This window comes from Camarhynchus parvulus, chromosome 2 (genome assembly GCF_901933205.1).
Source record: "Camarhynchus parvulus chromosome 2, STF_HiC, whole genome shotgun sequence".
Taxonomy (NCBI): domain Eukaryota; kingdom Metazoa; phylum Chordata; class Aves; order Passeriformes; family Thraupidae; genus Camarhynchus; species Camarhynchus parvulus.
In genome coordinates, this window is record NC_044572.1 from 100,753,882 (window position 1) to 100,777,964 (window position 24,083).

The 24,083-nt window shown below is 39.7% G+C and overlaps 1 protein-coding gene across 4 annotated transcripts in view; it reads right to left on the bottom strand.

Moving 5' to 3' along the window:
* MTCL1 (microtubule crosslinking factor 1) overlaps nt 1-24,083 on the bottom strand; it is a 102,279-nt gene that overhangs the window by 14,016 nt on the left and 64,180 nt on the right. For 2 of the 4 annotated variants that reach the window (XM_030944130.1, XM_030944129.1), the window contains 5 exons: nt 18,205-18,297; nt 15,122-15,352; nt 13,378-13,566; nt 7,370-7,537; nt 3,721-3,969 (listed from right to left, as the gene is read on the bottom strand). In XM_030944130.1, the coding sequence (XP_030799990.1) occupies nt 3,721-3,969; nt 7,370-7,537; nt 13,378-13,566; nt 15,122-15,352; nt 18,205-18,297 (930 nt within the window). The remainder of the gene's footprint in view (nt 1-3,720; nt 3,970-7,369; nt 7,538-13,377; nt 13,567-15,121; nt 15,353-18,204; nt 18,298-24,083) is intronic. The other 2 variants (XM_030944131.1, XM_030944133.1) reach the window with 1 other exon arrangement.

The window sequence follows — 24,083 nt, forward strand, 5'->3', positions numbered from 1 at the left end:
TGGAAGGGTGTGTGAATTGCCTTCTTATCAAAACAAAGACTTTTTCTAAAACAAAGACATTTTTCTTCTGCTCAGCAGCACAAAGATTTCACTTTTATGTATAACACTTTTTTCCAGAGGTGGAAAATTATGCTTAAAAGAACCCAAAAGCTTTGTTTTATAAATGGCCTAGCCTGAATGCATGGCTGGAAAGTTGAGTATTTGTACAGAACAACATTGTCAAAGGGATGAATTAAGCATGCAGAACGTGTTCAAAGAAAATGCGTATTTATAGAAGGGGCATCAAAGCCATTAACTCTATACTTTTCAAAAAGTGAACCATTAGTGAAATTGCCAATATTAAAATTAGATTATGTGATCAGATTCTCTTTTAATTGTAAATACAACAGGATGGATGAAGTGATAATTTCAAACATGATAAATGACTGCAGGAATTGGATAAGAACTCTCATGTTTTGCTCGAGCAGCATGTTAAGATTAGTGACAATAAACTGAAAATGCAATTCAAAATTCATTCACTAGGGCCCTGGAAACTGAAAACCTACAAAACATACTCATCTTGCTGCTTGTGTCTGGAAAAATAAACAGACATTATATTGCTTAATTTAGACCAAACCATTTTTGGTCTCAAATGATTAAATTTACACTTGAGCTGAAAACAGTGAGATTTTTTCTTGATTCAGGTCTACAAAAATGGAAATGCATCTTCAGTGTTTTGCTCATGATATACAAAACCTGAAACAGTTTTATTAAAAGGAAGTGTCCTATAAAGGCAGGGGCTGGAAGGTATATATCAAGAAATCCTGGAGGCCATTCCTGAGCATATGAGCAAGATTCAAAGGAAGGAGAAATTGTAATTACATGTTTTCTTTGTAGATAGCTCCAATGACAATCCCTTCAGAGTTTTAGGGATCCTATAAGGACAATGTTCTGGAAACCTTTATAAGAGAACAGTACCAATACTGCCTTACTCTCTGAACCTCAGAGAGCTGACAGGAGAATTAAAGTGACAAATATTGTCCTAACTTTTTAATAACAGCTAATAATTTTGAGTCCCCATGTGTTTATACCTTTAAATATATAACTTTTCATATAGGTGATCTTGTGGGTTGAAATACTTGTCAGTGTGCTCTGTGCACAATTAGCTTTAGGAGTACAGGGGAGGGAGAGTCTCTAAGGGAAAATGAAGTGACAGAGTACTTAAAAAGAAAAAACAACAACTGTGAGCTCTGAATAAAGTAGGTCATCACTTTTTTCTATGCGAGCAGTATTCCCATCACCATCCAGAGTAAAATACTTTATATATTTTATACATTGGTGTGACTTCCCTCTTATCACACATGTATTATTCAGGAGCTGTGTGAAAGCAGACTGGCATAAAGCATTAGAATGAAATGTGGCACACACGCTTCTGCTATCTCTTAGACTTTGTTTCAAATATACACAGTGGTGTAGTCTCCTCATCCTCTGTGTATTGCCATACATGGAATACCCACACCAAAACCCTGGGGAGTAGGACTTCAGAGATATACTAATTGTTTCCATATAAAGCAGGGCATGACTGCAATCTGAGAGGATATTCAACTAAAAGCTTGCAAATATTTGGAAGCTTCCTGTCACACAGGGAAATGTTTGATTATAAGCAAAGATGGAGTTATGAAGTTTTGTAGGCAGGAAGCCAATATTTCAAATCCTATTTCTGGTCACTTAGTCCTCTGAAGTTAGCTTGATATAATATTTTTTATTTCCCCCATTCATTGCCAATTCTGTGTACAACTCTGTTTGCATAGTAAATATATAGTTAAAGCCCAGAGGTTTCAGAAACATAACAAAAGGAATCAGTTCCAGCACTAGCTAAGAGCTATTTTGTAGGTTCTCCCAGGATGACACTGAGAGGTTATGTCAGGTTTTAAGAGAATTAAAAGCTAGGTTAACATTAACAGGGATTTTTCTGTGGCTTCCTTCAATGTGCCCCATTCCCAGGGAATGGAAAAAGCAGTCTTTAACCAGGTTAAGTCCCTCAAGCTATTGTGGATATACCTAAAACCCCACAATTTGAAAGGACAGGAAAAGAAACAACCAAAGAGGTACCAGTGACTCTTCAAAGAAAAGTTTCTGTCTATGTCCTTAGTATATTGGAAAATTTTCTGAGGGTTATTTAATTCTCATTGTGCATGAAGAATCCATAGGAGGTAGTTTGGCCACTACAACCCAACAGTTAGAAACCAGCCCAGTCCAGCCATGGAGAACTAACCAAGCACCTTTTGCCACTGAACCCTGCAAGCCAGGAACTTTGTATGATGACCTTTGCTATACGGCTCACAGGCTCTGATGATTTTAAGTTAGGAGATTAACTTAGGTTTTAACTTAGCACTACTGTGTTGCATTATAAAGACTAGCTCAAAAAGCTGCGTGAAATACACACAAATCCCCTCAGATATATAGGAGATTAAAAAATTGAGAATATTGTTTGCTGATATTTCAAAATTTAGAGGCTCAAAAATTACCCTTCTTGGTCTATAAAACCTTCATGTTTGGCACTGCCCACTCAGACCTACACTTTCAGCATTGATTTTAGAAAGACCCACATGAGCATGGGATTTTCCTAAGTGCTTCTCTGTGGGTTTAACAGCCAAAGCTCAAACTGAGGTTTAGTCTTGAACTCATATTTCCAGCCTAGTCTCTTTTTTTAAACTTCTTGTTGCAGCCCTGACATGGGAACATGAGACACAGACAATGAATCCTTTGCAAAAATTGGTCATGAAGTTACACTGGACTTTCACTGATTTAAACCTGTGAGGAGGCCACTCTGTGCTTTTCTCAAGTATAAAGCTCTCTAAAGGGCATGCACAGGTCTGGTGTGGTTCCATTTCTGCTGTCCTGAGGACAGAAAGCGTTCAGTTAGTCGAGGACCCACAATTTCAGTTGTTTCTCTTGCTTTTCCTGGAATGCATGACTCAGATCTGAACAATGTTCAGTCAAAAGCGGTGTTTTAACTCCCCCTCATAAAACTTCATTTTTTGTGCTGCTTCCAGGCTGATAATAAATTCATTAGGTATTATTTGTCTCTAATACTAAGCAGATGAAAATACAGATAGGCATGAAAACAAGGGGGTAGGTATGCGCTTCCAAATTTGCAAATGATAACAGAGGTTTGCACAAAATTTATGAGGCAAATATTCTTCTGAATATTTAGTACTGGTAACTGTGTTTGTTATCAGTCAGGGCTCTTCATGTTAACCCCTGTGTTCCTTTGCCAGAGAAAAAGCATTCAGTTGAGACTGAATAGTTGCAGCAGCTGCATCTTTGGTGGCTAATCCATAGATGAACAATCTCTTTCGGCAAGAAGCTGTGTACCAAACCCTGCGTAACTCTGTGCGTTGAGTGCTCTAGCACAGAGATGCAGTGAAGCCTTCAAACAGAATGTGACCATGCTTGTCCAGGGTAATTGAAATGGGGAAATGACCTCTAACCTAGAGCTGAATTCTCATAAGTGGTCTTTTATAGGGATTATGAGCATTTTCGTTTTACTCCCTTGTGTATATAAATTGTTTCATAACATGAGAAACATTGATGTAGCTAAGGAAGAAAAATCATTCCTGTGCTTCTTCTTAATGCTGTCCCTTGAGCTTGGCCTGAGTGTAGTAATGGTACAATGGCCTCATTCTTTCAGACAGGCACTGCTGACCCAAGATGACTCCTTACCTGACGGCTCCTTACCTGCTCTATCCGCCTGAGCAGCTCCTTCTTCTGGCGGTCCCATTCTCGCCGGTCTCTATCAAGCCTGTCCAAGAGCTCCACCTTTTCCCGGTTCCAGTTCTTCTCACTGTGCTGGATTTGCCAGCGGAGGTCCATCACCACACTGTGACTGTCAGCCAGAAGCTTCTTGTGCTCCTCTCTTTCCCTTTTAAAAGCTCCCTTTGCATCTGAACCTGTGTCTCCGGAGGTGTTCTCACTCTTCCCTTCCAGCTGGCAATAAAGTCAAATGTTACTAGGATGTTAAACTTTCTGCAATAAAAACCTGTGCCTGAAAATGGATTAGAGTTAAAGACCTAACTTTACAAAGACAATGGCAGAATAATAGCAATTATTACCTCCTAGGACCTCAATAAATGATCAAATATGTTCAGAGTGGAAAAAGTTTTAAAATCAAGACAGTGAAAACTACAGGGGATAACTTCTCAAGCTCTACCAGTTCATGCTCCTAAGGCACCAGTTATGATCTTTCTGATGGGAATATAGGTACCAGTAATGAAGGAAACATGGAGATAAACTCCAGCCTCATCATTATCTCTGAGACAATTTCCAGGACAATGTCCTCAGCTACTGCCCTGCGGTTGTGCTCTCACTCAGTGCACCTGAAACCTAAGGAGAGTGAATTCATCTTCTGAAGAGGTCTGTCCCACAACAATCCTCAGCAGTGGTGCTCTTGTATGACTCTCCTGCCTTCCAACAAGAGAAGGTATTAGCAGCAGCAGCAGGTGCACCAGGATCATCCCCCCCATCTCTGAGGTTCTGGACTCTGAACTGATTTCAAGGGCAATTATCTGATACCACCTTCCCTCCCTTCTTCAATTTCATGATCAGGGGTTAGCTTAAACAGATCAGAAGAGCTAGCCCAAGGTAATAGATTCACAGGAAAATATAAGCTTTATGGGGTGTCAGGAAGTCTCTAGTTGAACCCTTTCCTTCCAGCATGGTACACTCTGAGGTCAGAATGGGTTGTACAGGACTTTGCTCAGATGGATCCTGAAAAACTTCCAAGTGCAGAGATTGTACAACCTCTCTGGTCAAGCTGGGCCAGTGCTGCACTGTTGTCAGAGGGAAAAAGTGCTCAATTGTTTTGTGTAAGTTCAAGTGAGTGAAGAATTTATCCTTGGAATCTGACCTTCTGTTGACAGCTCAGTAGATGTGTGTATGACTCAGAATGGGATACATCTCCATCCCCTAGCTCTGCAGGTGAAATGGAGTGAAAAGCAGCAAAAACTCATTTCCACCTCTGGAGTTAACATTGTCCTCAAAAATGAGAGGCAGCAGGTCTGCTGGGAAGCATATTCCTCTAGCAAAAGAGAAGGACAACACCTTCACCTTGCCCTACGTGGAAAATAAACCCAAACTTTCTGAGCAAAAAAATTTCAGACTGGATTCAGGAGTGATGCTTAGTAGTTTCTGGAACAGCCTCCCCAAACAATTGACTGAGAGATTATTGCTTGAGTTACTTAAATTGTACTGAGCTGCAGGGAACATCCTGTTACACCCACTCGCAGTGACAAGGAAATCTTAAAAACATCAACATCTTCTACCACTAATATTTAGAGTCCAGTTGTTTTCTTTCAAATGACCAAACAAAAAAAATCAATTTTGAAAGAGCAGCATCTTATTTTAACAAAGCTGACATGACATAATCTTTTTCACACCTGTGTACCACATGATATGATATGATATATGATTGATATGATATTATTTGATATGACATGATATATTATATTCCCCCCAGGCATCCTGAAGCTGGACCATTGGTCAGAGTCCTAGTGAGGGACTCCCATATCCTTAATGGGTCCCATGTCCTCAATGCAAATTCTCAAAGTATACTCAGGGTTTGGCCCCTAACACTAACTCCCTAACAAGTAACACCCATTGCCCAGTAATTACCAAATGTTGTATATTATTTCCAGTGTGGCAGTGGAGGTAGCAAAGAGCCAGGTAAAAGCCCCAGAAGGAAGGGTGGAAACCCCTGAGTAGGAGTTGCAGCACCATCCTGGTGCCAAACACCAGCCAAAGTGGCAGCCTGGAAGTTTATTGCCCATGCAAAGGCAAACTAGGAAAGCTTGGCAGTTCTGTGGTCAGACTTTCTCTAAGAATCATTCTTTGTTGCCATCTCGAGCTTAAGGTAAATCTGTCACCAAGATATTTCAGAAGGAGCCAAAACAGGAACTGATTTTGTTTCCTTTTTCAAGTGATATATTGTTCAGAAATGCTGGTGCACTGAGAAGCAGTAGAACTAAGAATTTGAATCTTCTGGGAGAAGACTCTGCTAAAAATGAAAGCTGCCTCCTTCATTCTGGGAAAGCAGCCCGCAGTACCTGGGCAGGAAAAGCAGTGCTCACATCTCAGCTCTGTGTGTCACAGTGAGTCTCTAAAATTCAGTAGAGCCTTCTAAATGTACCACCCTTCCAACAGTGAATATTTTTATTATATTTTACTTCTGCAGAGAAGCTCTACAATTTTTCTCAAGATCTGAATGTACTAATTCTCCCACCCCTTCCCTCCTCAATGTGTAAAATAAGAGCTTTTATGCCATCAGCTTTGGAAATAAATTCTTGTGGGTTCTTTGCTGATTTGTTTTCTGTGAACCGCCATACATGACATTGAAACACCTGGAACCAGCTTTTATACAAATACTTCTAACAGTATCCCATGGCAGGTAATGAGAGCTTTCTCTTCCATCACTAACCAGTAGCTTTGAATGGCTGGTTTAATATCAATATATTGATCTATCACCTCAGTGTGGTTGAATCACTCTTTTCTCTGCAATAAATCAGATACTGCAGTTGTTACATACCAAGGCACAGTGATGAACTAATTGTGAGCATGCCAACCACAAGACATTTTTCTCTTCAATAAATACAGACACCCACATGTCTCATTACCACAGCTGATACATCACCACCCAACTCTGCTGAGAAAATACAGCAAGAGGTTCAGTTCCTTTGTTCTCACCTATGCCACACAGTGTCCACTGTATGTGCCCTTGTAGTAGGACAACTGGAAATCCAAGAGGCAACCCAAGTGGCAAAACTTTGATCAGGCTTCAGGTGAGGGCTTTCAGACACCAGGATAAAATGCATGACTAAAGCCCCTCTTCAGTTTGTTGTAAATTGTCACCATGATATTTTCTGAAAAATCCCTTTGCCAGGATTTTTCTCCTGAAAAGCTGAGAAGCCTCAGAGGAAAAGAAAAACAATAATTATCTGCTGCTGTGGAATGCAACAGGTGCATCTTGGATTGGTCCATATTGGTTGTTTTTAATTAACGGCCAATCACAGTCCAGCTGTCTCAGACTCTCTGGTCAATCACAAGATTCTATTATCATTCCTGTCTTTTCCTTGCTAGCCTTCTGATGAAATCCTTTCTTCTATTCTTTTACTGTAGTTTTAATATATCATTTTCTTTTAATATATATCATAAAATAATAAATCAGCCTTCTGAAACATGGAGTCAAGATTCTTGTCTCTTCCCTTGTCCTGGGACCCCTGCGAACACCACCACATTTGGTGAGCCCTGAGTGAGGAACATTGCCCCAGTAAATTTCCTATTTCTTTAAGCACCTCAGCTGTTCTCTCCAGGTGTTGGACTTAGGGCATGTTACCTGTTGGAGGCGACACTTGAGCTCAGTGATTTCCACCTCCCAGGCTGCCTTGTGCAGGGCGTACTGCTGCTGGAGCCCCTGGCGCTCCCGCTCCTCGTCCCGCAGCTCCGAGCGGAAGTCATCCAGCAAACCCTTCAGAGCGTTCAGGAGCTTCCGGTTTTCGCTCGCCTGGCACAACAAAGCAGACAAAGTGCGGCTGTCATTGGATGCTGGCTTTAATCCCCAGATTCATTTTTTTAGGACAAAAAATGGCTGGTGTCCACTGCATGGAAGAGAAAGTGCCTGGGCAAACTTTTGCATGAGGAAACTAAGAATAGCAATGTCTTCTCTGTCAACAGGCTGCTTAGGAAGTGGTTGAGTCACCATCCCTGGAGGTATTTAAAAGATGTGTGGATGTGACATTTTGGGATGTGGTTTAGTGGTGGAATTGGCAGTATTATGTTTATTGTTGGACTTGGTGATCTTTTCCAACCGAAATGATTCTGTGATTCTCTTGTCGTTAGGCCTAGTGCTGATGCTTCCTGAAAGCCAAAAATACTTCAGTTACTCTGAAAAAGGCACTAAGCATCTTTCTGGACTGAGGACATCATTAATAACTTTTTTTTTTAATACTATAAACAAAAGCTAGAGTATCATTGCTGAGGTTTTTGCATAGTTACATGTCTGCCTCACACATACAGTCATTGCTCTGTATCAAATGCCAAATATTTGTAAACTACATAAAAAGAAAGGGGATAACTTTTCAATGCTTTTGTATTATCAGATAAAATTGATTTGGGAAATACAGTGATGCTTTGAGCTGAGTATCTCTGCTAAGGTGTTTCAGTAGTCTGTACCTCATATTCCTGCTCCACACCAGGCAGTTGCACCCAGGTTAGCTTTGCAGCAGCACCTTCTGGGTGCCAAAGGCTTGAAGGCCAGGGAGGCCCCTTCCCTCTTGCAGAGGGGATCAAAGAGCAAACCTCCATTCATGTCTTGTTGAGAGTGTTATGGCCATGCTGAAAATGTTGTCAGAGCTCTTGTGGTAGCCAGAAGCCAAGAGTGGAGATAAGTTGAAAGTCTAGCCCAGAGCTGACATCCCATAGTCTTACTCAAATCTTATTTCATTTTCCTTAGTTTTGGCATTTACCTTCTGCACATTCTCTGGGCACTTGCAAAATCTGCCATTTTAAAGTTAAATATCAAAACAAAATTTCTAAATATTCATTCTGGATTAGTAAAAGAATTTTTTTTGCAGTTATTGAATCAGAAAACAGAAATATATGATTTATTTGTCAAAAATTTAAATCAAATATTCCCAATAAGCCTCTCAAACACCAGGGAGTAACCAGAGATTGTATCTGACAAGTTATCCTGACTAGAAAATACTTTTATGAAAATTATACTTGACTAGCAGACACAGCAAGGGGCAGAAAAATGGGAAAGCTTACTCAAAAAAATCAGCATTTAATTACCTGGTTCTCAGGAATATGTTAACTCCATTGGGAAGGCCTAACTCAAATTAATTGTCTCCATCCTTGCACGATAGTCTAATCAAATTTTTTTAAAATTTGTTTTCTGAAGTGAAGGCTTCCTGCATTCCCTCTTACCTGGAATTTCATGCAGTAACTACATGGAGGCTTCTTTGAAGACAAGTCAAGTAAACAGAAGTATGCAAAAATCTAAGTAATTGTCATGTGCTTTTTTCAATGGCAATACTTATAAAATTTTATGCAGACAACTAAGCTGACTTCATATGCTCACCAGATTTTTGGCATCACTGAACCCACCTGACCCATTTTTGTATTCAGTAATTATACATGCCAAGGTGCCTTTTTTCTTTAAAAAGCAAACAAACGTGGTCTACTTTTTCCAAGCCATTTGATACATCAGCAAAAATATGCTAGATGTAGGGAAATGACTGCAGGTGCTCATTGACTGACCTATCTGGTTGGGCTAATGAAAAGTGATGGTGTACAAGATGGGGTTTTACAAGAAATGCACACACAGAAGCAGAATTAATTCCATTAACATTTAATGCCAATTAGCAGTTTCCTGCTATCCAGCAGCAGTCTCCATCATGCATATAAGATCACCTACTATTCAATATGCAATGAGATTTTATGTTTCCACTATGCATTTTTATTCTACCACCTAATTAAGGCTAAATTCTCCAAACATTTCAAGCCCCTTGTGTAATAATCAGAACTCCTTTGAAGTTTTGCCCTTAATGTCACAACAGGAGCTGCTGGGTATTGGAGGCATCAAAATCTGGTCTCATCCTCTTTGGAACCCTGACTCCAAATGTCTGGGAAGTGCTTTCATTCAAGAGCCACGTTCTGTGTTTTCTGGTGTGCTGTACAAACCTTTCTCTGGAAAAGCAGTCAAAAGGCTCCACAAGAGAAATGAGGCAGAAGAAAAGCAAAACCAAATGACACCAAAGCAAGTTACAACTCTCATTCCTGTGCATATATTTGATAATTGTAAAGTCCTATAAAATTTGGTTTGCAAAGAAAGAAGATATGGACTAGTACATAAAGGAGACAAAAGAGCCTCATTGCAGGTTTGTAGCCTACAGTGTTGAGGGCATTTCTTATTTCTAGGGGTATTACATCAATGTCACTGTGATGAGACAACTACCCCAGGTGCCCCCTGGCTTGCTGGCATTTTAATTACCATGCCAATATAAATCCAATTTCAGTTACATACTTTGTACTCCTGCAGAGAAGTCTCTTCTGCATGACTCTGTATTTATAGTCTGAAGCTGGAGAAATCTGTGAAATTATTTTTTTTTCTTTTGTCAAACTGGAGTGGTATTGGACAACAGAGAAAGTACTTTTGAAAGAATGTGCTCTGAAATACAATGCTTACATCTAGCCATGCTTTAGATTTTAGTGGCAAAACAGCTTATTCATGAGACTAAGTCCTGTAAATACTCAACAAGTATTGTTATAGTCTTCCCCTTCCTTTCAGGCATGTTGCACAGCAGAAATCTGGCATGGTTGTGATTCTTTGGACAGTCTTCCACGCGAGGAGGTGGCTCTTAAGCACCTTAGCTGTTTCTAAAATTTAAAGCTTAGAAGAATCTCACTGATTCACAACTGATGTAAGACAAGATAATTGCAAAGGCTAAAATAAGATAATTAAAAAGGCTTTACAAAAGTTTAAAGACTTGTATCCATAGCTCTGGATTTATAGAAAAAACAGCTGACAACAAACAAAACTTTTATGTAGCAAACTCCAATTAAATTCCAGAACACTGGAGCATTTACGAAGTTGAGTCAACCACAGAAACAGGAGCATCCAGCTCTAGAAAAGTTTTGGACAAGAACAGTTGGCAGTTTGGTTCTGCTTTCAATCACAATTCATTTTTCTCTGAGAATTTCCCTTGAGAATTTCACTGAAGACTTCAGCCACAGGCTGGTATTACAAGCAGTTTGGTAGAGCAGTCAATTAAAAACAGGAGGTCGGAAGCCTAAACAGCAAACCAGAAGCTTTTTCCACTGGACCACGGATAAACCCTCTAGTCCTTATTCCCTTATCTTAACACCATCTAACAGGCATCTCACCCTTCATACTCAACTGAAACAAAGCTCTTCCTTTATCCACAGGCTGTTCTCCTCTGCTGTCCAACTTGCTTGATTGTGTCCTAAATACAAACAAACTTCCAGCCTGGCTCTTAACCTTGCCTGGCACTTCTGCTGTGTCCCCCAGCTACCAGCCAAGAGACAATGTCATACCGGAAAAGATGAACTGACCCCTCTCAGACCTACTCTGCCTCTTATCAGCTTAGCTTTTTTCTCCCCTTTCTGCTCTGCCTTGCCTATATCCCTCCACACACCGTCCAAATAAAAATCCCAGACAAGCCAGACTGGTGTACTTTTCAGCCAGCTGAGTATCTCAAATCATAGCAATATAAAATTAAAAGTTGCTTGTTGAAATTATGGCCTTTGGGTTTATATTTTTTCTCAAAACAATTCCACTTTCCAGGCAGGGTAAGAAAGTCAGCAGCAAGAGTGCAGTCTGAAAACACAAGCCATTAAATATTAACATTAAATGTTAAAAATAAATATGGGTAACCTCAGGTTACTGTAAGCCCTTTTTTTTTCTGACCTAGTTATCTCAGCCACTCCTAGACTAACTAAAAGTTTCATTCCCGATGTGAAGTAAGTGCTGATGCATTTCATCTTGGAGCTTGTCAGGCAGATCCAGCAACTTTGGGTTCTTCTGGGCAGGTGCAAACCTTGGAGACTTCCAGCTGCACCAGTCATTCCAAATTCTCTGTATAAATAGTGTTTTTTCCAGTTGTGGGCTTAAGGAACCTGCAGAAAACCTCCCAAAACTCAGTGTGTTTTTCAGCACAGCAGGGCTTGTGAGAAGATGCCCTAGCGTGTGCAAGCAAAACAAATAGTGCTTAAAATGAGAAATATTTACAAACTTATTAATTCTTGCAGCGTTGAAATAACACTTTTTTTCTGGGTTGGGGAGCAAGGAATCTGTTTTATCCTGACAAGTTCATTGGGATATCATGCACTATTCATCATCATGGGGAGTACCAAGATGTGGTCAGTTCCTATGGATCAATTCTTCAAGCAAGATTAGCTGGAACTGCTGTGATGTTAATAAAAATGAATTATAATCAATTTACTGCCTATTTCTGCCACCTTAACTGAGATTAATGTCTAAGCAATGATTATTTCAAAGAGTACATAATTCATTTGAATGTTCTTGGTTATTTTAAGAGCTCTATATGGAAAGTTAGTACATGACAGAGTTTGTAAAGAAACAACATTTTGGTATATACTTATTTTACTAATTCCAGAATAAATCAGTCTACAGATGGAATGTAGTCAGATGATGTGCTCAAGAGCATCTCTTGCATGATGCTCTTGAGCCTTTCACCAGCAAAGATCTTGCTGAGAGGAAGACAGTGGTGGGTCTGGGTGACCAGCAAGGTAGAACTTTTCCAAATGCCAAACTAATCAAATTAATACTTGTTAGCACACTTCATAGAAAATAATAGTTAGAGAGTATCCTTTTATAGGATAGAGACTTCCTGTTGCCTGCTGCAACGCATAGGCAGTTAGAAAACAGGTTGTCCATAATCATGAGGGTCTGGGGAATTCAAGGTGGAGAGCTCAGATGCAAAGAGACACAATCCCCAGGCCTGCAGTGACTCCGGCTAAGTATTGTGATCATAGGGAGCACATGTTTGCCTGAGAGCTGTCACTGTGGAGCAGGCTGCCAGGTCAAAGGCTTGGATAAAGAAGGGACGTCAGAAGACTGAAGATTTTTTCCCCCGAATTTGTTTTTCACATAGAATTCTTGCTCCATTCTATTTATGATTGCAAATAAATCCATGTAACAGGATGGTCTCATACAAATGGTTTTCATTTAAAAAATATAATAAATCTGTCTCCTTTTTCTATTTGTATTGTTAGAAATGGATTAGGATAGTTAGTATGTTAAATGTACAAAGGAAAAAGCTAGGATATATGGCAGTGCTCTGACACACAGTCAGGGTACAGGAGATGCCAGGGAAAAGTTAATATGATTTGATTTCAGGCTTTTAAAAACAAGCCCAGTGACAAGAAGGAACTCTTACATTGTTTTCCCATCATCTCTAAGGGAAACATTAAATACATGTGCTAGTTTCTTAAATTATTTAAAGGAAACAAAATCACATGTTCTTGCTAAAAGCTTGACAGCAGAGTACAATAGATGTGCTCAGACAAGAGGAGCCTGTAAATTCTGCAAACCATCACATACTGATAGATGTTTCTGGGCAAGCAGCCACAAGAGGAAATAGGATTTTTCACTGATAGCATCTGTCAACAGAAGAACAGTAATCACGTGGCTCGTGATTAAATTTAAATATAAATATAATGGATGAAATCCACTGTAATTGCTGTGTAGCTAGAAGTATTTACACAAGTATGATTCTAGGTGATTTAACAGAGCAGCACAGAACTCTCTTGGAAAATCCACAGTTTCCATTCCCAGGGCAAGATATATAAATGGTGTAGTACCTGCTTCTGCTGCTGCAGTAACTCTGCAGTCTGCAGCTGTGGTCCGTGATCAGCGCTCTCCGTGGTTGGATGCTGGGAGAAATCTGCCAGTGCAAACACAACATCCTCTTCCTCCTCCTCTCGCTCTGCATCATTTGCCTTCTGCTCAGGCTGAATGCTGAAGTCTGGGAGGCCCTCAGGGTGCTCGATCTAGAATGCAAGAACACAGGAATGGAAGAACATAGGAACATGCTTTTCCCATTTACCTCTGGGGCCAGAAATCTACTGAAGGACTAAGGGAAGGGACTGCATCTCTGTGGTGGCATATATTGACCTCAACTCAGGCCACAGAACTGATCTTTGGGTGATACATCATCTACTGAGTGTGTGAACACACCACTTTGCAGGCCTGCAACACAGGGGATTTATGCAGTTGGGATGGGTCTAATGTCACATGACGGATATAATCCACCACACATTAATCAAGAACCATACAAGACACTGGTGTATTGTGTGATAAAGTAATGGAGATTAGGAAGTATCCAAATTGATTATTTTATTTTCTGCAAAGTGTGAGGAAAGCATGGCTCCAATAAAACTGGGCTGGTAATAAATTAATCAGTTAAAAAATCCAAACAGTCAATAAATGAAAGCTTTTAGGTATTAGAAGATGAGATAATTTACACCGAAGCAAATTAACACAGCTGAAGTAAAGTAGAAGCAAATTATTTTTAAATAGCTTCTCATCTCATGTTTCTTACTCATATTACCACAGTAGATGAATCTAAAGATGTTCATCCACCTTTATCTAAGAATACAAAACATTGGAGTATTCAGCTTAAGCACACTCCGACCAGACCTGAAAGGTTACTTGTACTGCCAAATGCAGCAAACCTTGAAAAACACTATGTATAAAAGGACCAGAAATATTGAGAAAAATTACTTTGTTGCTTACCAGAATTGCATGAACCTGCAAAACAAATCTATTGTTCTGAAGAATTTAGTGAAAAATGTCAGAATGGGAAAACACTTTTTTTTCTTTAGCTAAGAAGCAAATGGTAATCCTGGGTGTGCAACTCAACTCTTCCTTCACAGTGCATGTTGGCTGGCAACCATACCCCTGCTGAGATGTGTCAGCTTGGGGATTCCAGGTTGTTATGTACTTCTGAAATTCCTGATCTTGATTTAGCCTCTACTTAGAAAAGCACCACGATGACGACTGATGTACTGCTGCTGACGGCGACAGACGCGTGTGTGGAGAAGGGGAACAAATAAGGATGATTCACTGTAAGTTCCCACATGAAGCTGTATAATTCTCCTGCCAACACAGAAACAGAGCTTCCCTCCATCTGTATTGCTGAAGGCTTTGTAAAGAACACACTGTGCACAGGATGAGAAAAACAACAGCCCTCAATCCATCTAAACAGATTTGACTCCCTCACCTTGCTAATGTACTTTTTTTCTTTCAAAAATTACTCAGGAGTCATATCTTTCAGATCTAATTAATTTTTCATTTACTCTGTGAGAGTATTGTAGGACCAGCTGTTTGTACTAGTTAAGGGTTTTGCTTTAAAGATGGGTGATCTGTAACGTATCATGCAGAATATAGTTCAGTACAAGCCAACACCAGCTTTCATGTTTAATTTGAATCCCCTTTCAACATACGTGCAATTTGAAAGCTGCTGGTGCCCCATCATATGTCAAGTCTGCACTTGAAGAAGGGAGGTCCCAGTTCTCATCTGGGTTATTGAGGTGGGACAGTTACCTCTAAAGTGTCCTCCCCTTCCTCCTCCATTCGCTTGCCTTGCCGCCAGTGTTTCAGCAGCCACTTCAGTTTGACATACAGGAGAAAGGTGTCCTGCTTGAAATGCCTGAGTTCCTGCTGCAGCAGATTTTTCTCCTGACTCCAGGTCTTCTCCTCCAATTTGTTCTGCAAAGTCAAGCTCTGCACTTCCAAGTCTTTTCTCCGCAGGGTCTGCAGATGCTCCTCCTCCAGCTTTAATGGAATAACAGGCAACATGTCAACAGGGTGATGTCCTGGGGCAGTCTCCAGGAATTGTTCTTCACTGGGTGAGACAAACTGAAATCTCTAATTTTCACCAGTAGTGAGCAGCTATTGAGTTTGGCTCAATAAGTTCTTCAGCAGTTATGACTGATGAGGAACTTAGAGGATAGCAGATGATAAGCTTTTCTTAGATAACCATATGAAAGTAACCTGCTGTGGAAGTGGATATTTACTTCAAAGATGCACAAGAGCTCTGAAGCTGGTTAAACATTTTACAACACTCATATTTTCCTCCCTCTCTTGATTGTATCTCTGCAGTAGGTTCCCAGCAGAGGGACCAGCCCACACTGCTGCACATATCACACCTATTTAATGCGTTTGCAGCCATTTGTTGGCTGGTGGGACCACAGCTGCCCTTCAGACAACCCGGAATATTTGCCTTGCAACTTCCCCCTACAGGCACAGGTTCAATCTGTCCACAGTTGCTACATCTCCCTCTGCCTCTGGAAGGGCAACACTTCCAAAGAAAACACTTCCAGTACCTCAGGTACCACTACTGGTCCCCCACTTCTTGCAGTTCATACTTGAAGGCACCTGAATGATACCACAGTAAGCAGTCTCTCATTCTGGCATGACTTGATCTGGGACACAAGCAGGAACTGAAGAGACAGGAACACATTGCTAACCAGCATTTGACATGTCTCAGCCTTAGTACTAAAATCACCAAGAAAAGCTCATTTCTTTAGAGGACATGTATAACTACACCTGTTTCAATGCAAGGCCACCTGAAACACCATTCTTTAAACGTGACCTCTGCCTCAATATATGAAAAAAATCAAACCATGGCATGACCTGCACCCAACAGAACTTGTACAAGTTAGTTGCACGATATCTTATATTGTGAATAGATGAGAAAGTGTTTCCACTTCAACCAAGCTGTGGCTTCTTCATAGATGAAGAAAATGCAGATGGAAAATTAGTACAGAGTCTGTTTACAGGTGCCAGTTTCTATTTTCCATTCTGCAGAACAACAGCCTCTCCTTTTCCCGACCAGCTCCATAGATAAAATCTATGAAAGCCACAGTACACTTATGACCACAACAATCCAAACCACTGGAACACGCCCTGCAACAAACAATGCTCACACAAGAATAAAGAATATTTCAGGGACTAGGACTCCCTAGCAATAAATACCACTAAGAAATATATGTTTGATTTTCATGGCAACATTGAGATGCTTCTGAAATAGGCTACCAGTCCATATGAGATAGTTTCCTAAGGACTTGCCTGCCTTCTAAATGATGTGCTCCAGCATAATGCAAATTTTTAGCATCTATGCTACTATGCCTTAAAAAGTTCCCAATTAAATTGAAATTATTTACAGTAGTGGCTAGCTTAAATGTGTACCTTAAAATGAAGTGTAAAAGCAGTCTGGAACAAAGTGAGCCATAATGACTCAAAAAAACATACACACAACTCCTAATAACACTCATGGAGATTATACACTGCTAGCACACATAAATTTGATGTCATTAAACATTCCTAAAAATGAAAAAGTAAAAGAATGGCTGATTTTAAATTTAGTTTTTACGGGAAGAAAAATGTAAATTTGATGTTGATGACCATTCTTTCACCAAATAAAGTTATGGTTAAATACAGAAAAAATCTGAGTAATTTCCATCAGAAATTCTGGAAGGTGATAAAAAAGGAACTTTATCAACAGAACGGGCATAATCTGGAAAAAAAAAGAAGAATCCAGAAGATTCTTTTATTCTTCTATTTCTGCTGGCTATCAACATGAACAGCTAGCTTTGATTTTGGTGCATTTTTCATCATTTTGACAAGCTGTTATATTTCAAATCCCTATGGTCATGAATTCTTGCAGAAGACCCTAGAAGAGGTAGATTCATAGAGTGCTATGCTTTTTCAATGGATAGCAATTGCAAAAGAAAAGAACTTTAGGAGACAGGCATAGCTTCCAAAAAGCTTTCACAGCTGAGGCAACTAGGAAGGATATCAATTGACTGGTTGCCTTCAAAAGCTCCAGTGGAAAGCTCCTGTGGAGATCAACTGGAAATTAAAGCTAGTTATGAAAAAACAGAGAGATACCATTTGGGCATAAAGAGATTAGTTGGCACAAGGAAACATTCTTTACAGTATGCAACAATTATGCTGAATTTAGTCCATGAAGTAAATTTAAGAAGAAAACTTGAGTTAAGAGCCAAACAGCCTGCAGAAATTAGCAGCAGATTTTTTCGCCCTAGGAGCTAGAGATCAGAAAACGATTGACTAATCTGTTCCAGCTTTCAAAAGAGCAGGGAGAGCTCATGTAAAAAAAATATGATTTATTCACCAGCTATTAATAAGAAGATTGGAAGCACTCAGTACTGAGAAATACAAGAATGAATGTCCTGATTTGTTTCTCAGCTATGTGTGCATAGCAACTCCTCTGACTTCAGAGAGGTGCTGGATTTTCCTTCTGCTAGGAGGTGCCAGAATAAGGTATGGAGCTGAACTGAGCTCCCAGGGATCAAACACACCCTTCCCCAGCTCACAGAGAGCTGAAGGGTGACAGAATTCTCCATCCAGTATTTCATGTCTCTACCACGATTTCCCCTGCAGAGGGGAGGACAAAAATTCTCTCCACCAAGCAGAGAATCCAGATTTGCAGTGGCAAAATGGGCTTGAGTTTAGATTTCCCCAGATTCCAGATTCTTCCTTTGCTCAGATGAGGTCACACGGGCACAGCCATCAGGACACAAGTTCCCACAGTCCTGACAAACAGGGCTCACATCACACATCATGGTCATGCGTCTCTCCCAGCAGGTGGGGTTTGGATTTACCTGGATGATCCTTTCTGAAAACTTTTCTTGCTCCTCTCGGTGAAGTCTGGTCTCCTGTTCAAGCTGAGCCTGAAGCTCCTGTATCGATACATTCTGTACAGGTAAAACATGGGAATCCCTGAGCTCATCAGCAGGACAAAGGGAAAGGTTTAGCAGATAATGTGTCTCAGGGGTGTAAAAAAAATGAAAAAGAAAAGAGCCACGGGACAGACATCTGCACAACTCAAGATTATCAATAGTTAAAACCAAAGCACAGTGTGCAAATAAATAACAATGTCCTGAATCTGTGTGGGAATTTCCTGTGTGGCTTCTTCTGGAAACTAAAACTGGAATGCTGATGTTACATATTGGATATTCTCTTCAGGCCTCTGCTCTGGGTTTGGACTTGAATAGCTGAAACTCCTGTTTGCAGGATTATGTATTTGGTGGTGCATTTCTTCATCATAATCAAAGCTGTAAAATTTCAACACCTCTGCACAAGATGAATCTAATGCATGTATATTTAACCTAATTATTTATTAATTTGCAACAGTTTTGATAGGGCAGTTAATAGGATAGCATTTATTAAACCATAAGATCCCTTTCTTCAGATACAAGACAGTTCTTGCACAAGTCAACTTCATTCTACGATTTCCACTCAAAATAATTACAACAAAAATGTCACAGTGATAAGCTGTGTGAGCCTGAGATCTGACCAAAATAATTAAGTATCCCCCCTTTCAGGTCCAATACTGTTTTAATCTTAATATCTTCAATTTTATGTTCTCATTAAGTTTAGCATCCCATCAATTTTACTCCTGAAATTTACTTAACTCAAAAATAAAGATCCAAGAAGGCAGAGTCAGATCTCATTATTTATACTACAGTAATTAATCTTGTGGCACTTATATTTCTGATCAGAACTTTCTGTGCCCTTCACTTTGTGTCTCTCAGATTGGTGCCAAAGCTGATTTATCTGTACAAAAGCGATGCTCGGCTGGACGCCATCCTCTTCACGTGTGTGACCACAGAAAGCACTACATCACCAAACTCCCACTTCCCAGAGCAAAAATGTACTTAATGACAGGGTTGCTTCAGGCTTCCAAGTGCAATCCCAAGTTCTTAGCTGGACCACGTCCTGTGTGCTCCAGCCTCAGCAGCTGCAAGGACGTAACAAAGGTCGTGGGACTGCTCTCCTGGGCTGTGTTGCCATTTCCCCAGCCCCGGCATCCACCTCCTCACCACTCCTCCCACCTCCCAGGGCAAAGCCAGCAGCTGCTGCTGTTCAGGCCACACAGCCCTTGTTGGAACTTTTTGGTTATTCAAAACGTAGTTCTCCCTGGAACAGACACTCCACACCCCTCCGCTAGGGAAAAATGAGATAAGTCAAATGGAAGTATCCCAAAAACTACCTGCAGGACCACACTCTGCTGAAAACCATAGTGGACCTACACAGACTTTCTGGGCACTATCAGTTCCTTCTTTACTTGAGTCATTTATTGACTTGTGCACGTCTGTTTTGTACCTGAGAAAAAGACACTTTCATCCCTCTGAAAGGTACACATAAAGTGACTAAGAGAACATTACCTGCCTTATCAATTTCATCTGTCTCTGTAATGTGTCTGCAGGCATTTTGTAGTGCATAAGGTCAAAATCTGGATTTGAAAATAATTATTTGTGATGGGATTTGTCAGTTTTGCACAATCATTTGTAAATTATTTATTTAATTCTCTCATGCAATAAAGGAAAAATTATTTTCATCAGGAATTTCTGCATAATTTTATTCTGATCAGGCTTCCTTAGGAATATGCCAAACAAAAACCAATGTATCCGTTCATTAATGTATAATTTAAAAAATAAATCTGTTCCTTCCATTTATGAATTGGAAATTATTAACCCATCCAATTTTTTTACAAAGATGTAGCCCATGAAAAGCCAAATTTCAGGAAACTTCAGTGCTAGGATTATGTGGGAACTGTTGGAATTACTGAAAAGAAGTTAGAAGCCAGATTCAGTGTTACATACATGCTAAGGCAAAATCCCATCATGACTGCTTTGCCTCTTTAAGGACAATATATTTTTGTAAGTCCTAAAGTAGATTTAAGTTGGAAAGCAGCTAGGGCATGAATGCAGAGCTGCACACCTTTTCCCTACCAATGCAACCTGAGAACTCTTCACAGTCTATAATAATTTAAAATGTCATTTCTACCAGAGGCGTTGGGATAGCTCCACTGCTGAAATCATGGGAGGTAAGACTGCTTAAGTGCCTAATAGATTGCTGCTAAACAATCTATTAGGATTGTGAATGAATAAAACTTATAAATGTATCATGTAATATTTGTGTATGCAGTTCAGGTACCTGATACTGCTCTGATGGATGCCTGGATGCTTATAGGTGGAAATCAGTCCCTTATCATACAACTGGCAGGCTGCAGTCTGTAGCACAACTGTGGTTTTGTTTTGTTTTGAAAAGGAACATTACTACAAAATGGACACAACAGTTGATAACCTGTTATATTCCATCCTTTGTTTCCTTTGTTCTCATGAAGGAGTGTGCTACATGAGGAACAGGAGACACCCCAAACACGACAGCCACTGCACAATGTGCTGACACCACAGAACTGACACACACTCACTACAAGACATACAAACACAATACCATGGGGACTACAAGTTACTGCTACTCTACCACAGCACCACGGAAACAGCTGCACTTCATCCACAGCCCAACACCAACTAACAGCTTCCCATGTATCCCAGTTATTGCATTACCAGACACATTTCCACTCTGTCCCCTCAGACAGGCACTGCCAAATCCCTCTGCTCAGTCCTTTGATCTCACCTGTTATCACTCCAGAACAAGCTAATCCATGCTGATGTCTTTACTTCAAGAGGATGCATCGAGAAAAGTCATCCTGGGGACTTCACCACCGCTCCCCCACTGTACCGACCCCTTTCCCCACCTTTTAGAGTGTTGACAGCTTTTTAGGTTACTTTGCAGCTCACACAATCCCACATATCTGCCATGACTTGTTTTTACAGAATTGCCATCCAAGACAAGGTATGGCTGGGTTTTATTTGTCTGCTTTCTCCATTTTACCATAGCTAATTGCAACCTCAATTCGCCTGCAAACTTAATCAATTTATATGCAACAACCGTGAAAATGAAATTTCATGGAATCCTTCTCTTAAGCTTTTTTTTCCCCCCAGAAATGATCAAACAAAATAAGGCCTGAGGAGGCAGGGTAGAATGATGCTCTCCAGCATTTGCATGCAATTCGAAGCAAGTCAAAAGATGAATATTTTATGCTGCTCCTCTAAAGCTACATTATAATGCTTTGATATTTGGACCTTACATTTGAACACATAGTTTTAAAATTGTTACTTTTTCACAGATTGACAGCTGGCCATTGCATTCGTCAGAAAGAAATTTCCAGTACCTTTTGTTATACCTTTTACATGCAATTCACACCTAACTGAATTGGCAGAGGCTGCTTCTGAAGATGCACTCTTCTTCTCACCCCTTAAAAATAGACAACATATATTTCATTTGCTAGTGTAGAATAGGCAGCTGTGTGGTTGTTTGTCTGTGCTTACATGAAAAGCCTCTGAGTTTGGGAAAACACAGAACACTTCACTCCAAGTCTTTAAAAATCCATCTCATTCTAGGGATAGTACACAAAGTCTCACCAAGTTCAGTTGGGACTCAAATATCCAGATTTACATCATAAAGGGTCTTTTAAGCCATTACACTGTCAACCTCTACAGAATCTTACATAGCAAGAAAGAATACAATACATCAAAGTAAATTATTCTTGCATCCCCTAATCTTGGTGGGAAGGAATAATCACAGCATCAGTTTATCTTTCTTCTTCCCACAGCTTTGCATTGGAGGAATAGTGGACATAAGACATGCAACTTTCTATGTGGTCCTTGGTTCTTGTTGCTGTTTTTTTTACCAAAAGAAAAGAAGTCACAATGTATAAACCGTTCACTGTTTCCTTTCTGGAAAAACAAAACCTTTAACTAGAGAAATAAATGTGCAAATTATCAGCACATGGCTGGGAGCTGCTGCAAAAATCATCCAGCTGAAAAACACTCACATGGAGCTATGAAAATTGCACAGAAAGAGCACCAGTTAAAAAATAGAACTGTCAAAATATAGATCAAGATTCTCCTCATACATCCCAAATGGATTCATACAGAAGTTTTGATTCAAAGCAGGTGGTAAATTGACTTACCCAAGTTACACATCACTGTATCTAGTTGGTCCACACTTAACCCAGTAATTAACTTAGACTTATACATTCCTTATTGGCATGATAAGTAAGGAGAACTGATAAACATATTAAAAGTGGCTTATATGCTATTCCTATTTTATTACTAGACCTTGTGGGGAACGTGTTGTTTAAGACATGCTCTCACCTTCTCCAGCCTATCTGCTTTTATTTTAAATCTCTGGTGACAATTCACTCCTTTTACATGAGTTCCCTTCAGTGGCTCTTTTTCCATAACCTATGAGCGTCACAGAGTTTATGGTATTTTCTACACAGAACTAAATGTGTAAGTCTTTAAAAGCCATGTATGAAAATAACCAAAATCTGAAATGCAAAGTGCTCTTGCCTTTGATATACACTTGTTCAGGAAAAGGCAGAACTGAGGTCCTCTGAAAGAAGAGAGCTACAGCTCCAATTTAGAGTATCAGGCATCAAATGTACCAAGCCATATCTGGTCATTTGAAAGAGAGAAATTTTTCTTCTTCTGAATGTCTTCTTGCTTCTGAATAAACAGGAAGCAATTGCTTGAGAAAAATGCCTTTCATTTATGGACATTCCATTGGCAGAAATCAACAGGTGAAAAATTATTTACCGTTTTTCCCACTGGTTTCCATTTGTTGCCATAAGATGTTTGCTCCATGTTACCTGTTTTAGTTCTCCTGTTTGTTTTAGTCAGCGCAATTCTTACTAGTTCACCTGCTTTTTCCTTGGATAGTAAAGAATGATTTCCCCGTCCCACCACAACAGAGCTCTGCTAAAATCATGAATAATGGATTGAAAATCCACCCCAATGGGCTCCAGCCTCTCACAACACCAGCTGAAAGGCTTGTTCCAGCAAGAAAACAAAGCCCTGCTCTTAAGGCGATTTCAAGATATAATTTCCCTTGGACTGGGACTCTAACCCACCTCTTTAACACGCAAATACATTCTAATAATCCTGTTGCACTAACAACTGAAGTGCAAAGACCAAACAACGGCACATGTTTACAGTTAGGCCACAGGGTAGTTTCAAGAACATGTCTGTCTGCATTTATTGTATTTAATAAAACAATTAAGCTCCCATGGTGCTCATTTTTAAAACTAGAAGGAATCACTAAATGGAAGCTGTGTGGCATTGCTTGTAAAAATTTTAATTTAAAATTCAGCTTGGAAAAAAATAAATTTAGACAAATGAGCTTGCTTGAATAAAAAGAAAACATTTTCCTCAGTGAAATGAAAGGCCAGTGCATATATTTTCACTTCTTAAGTCAAAGCAGATAAAGACTCATGTATAGGCATACCCACTGTGGGCATTTGAGTCTCCATTTGAAATTTCTGTGGTAATAAAAAGACACCTTCAGTATTTGAATAGTATTCTTTCCTGCTCATTCATCTGGAACAAAAAAATACAGTTTTTGCTAGTGCAGTTATGAAGTTTTAAAAAAACAATTTAAAATAAATTAAAATACCTAAAGTGAATAATAAAATTAAATTGGATAATGAAATAATAAAATTATACCTTCCAAAATTATTTTGAGAAATCTTCTCCTTCACTTGACTACTACAGATTTTACGATTTCAAGATTTCAGTGGGCTGCCTTCCCACTGAAAAGTTTTAGCATGAAGCAGTGTAATATTCTTTTT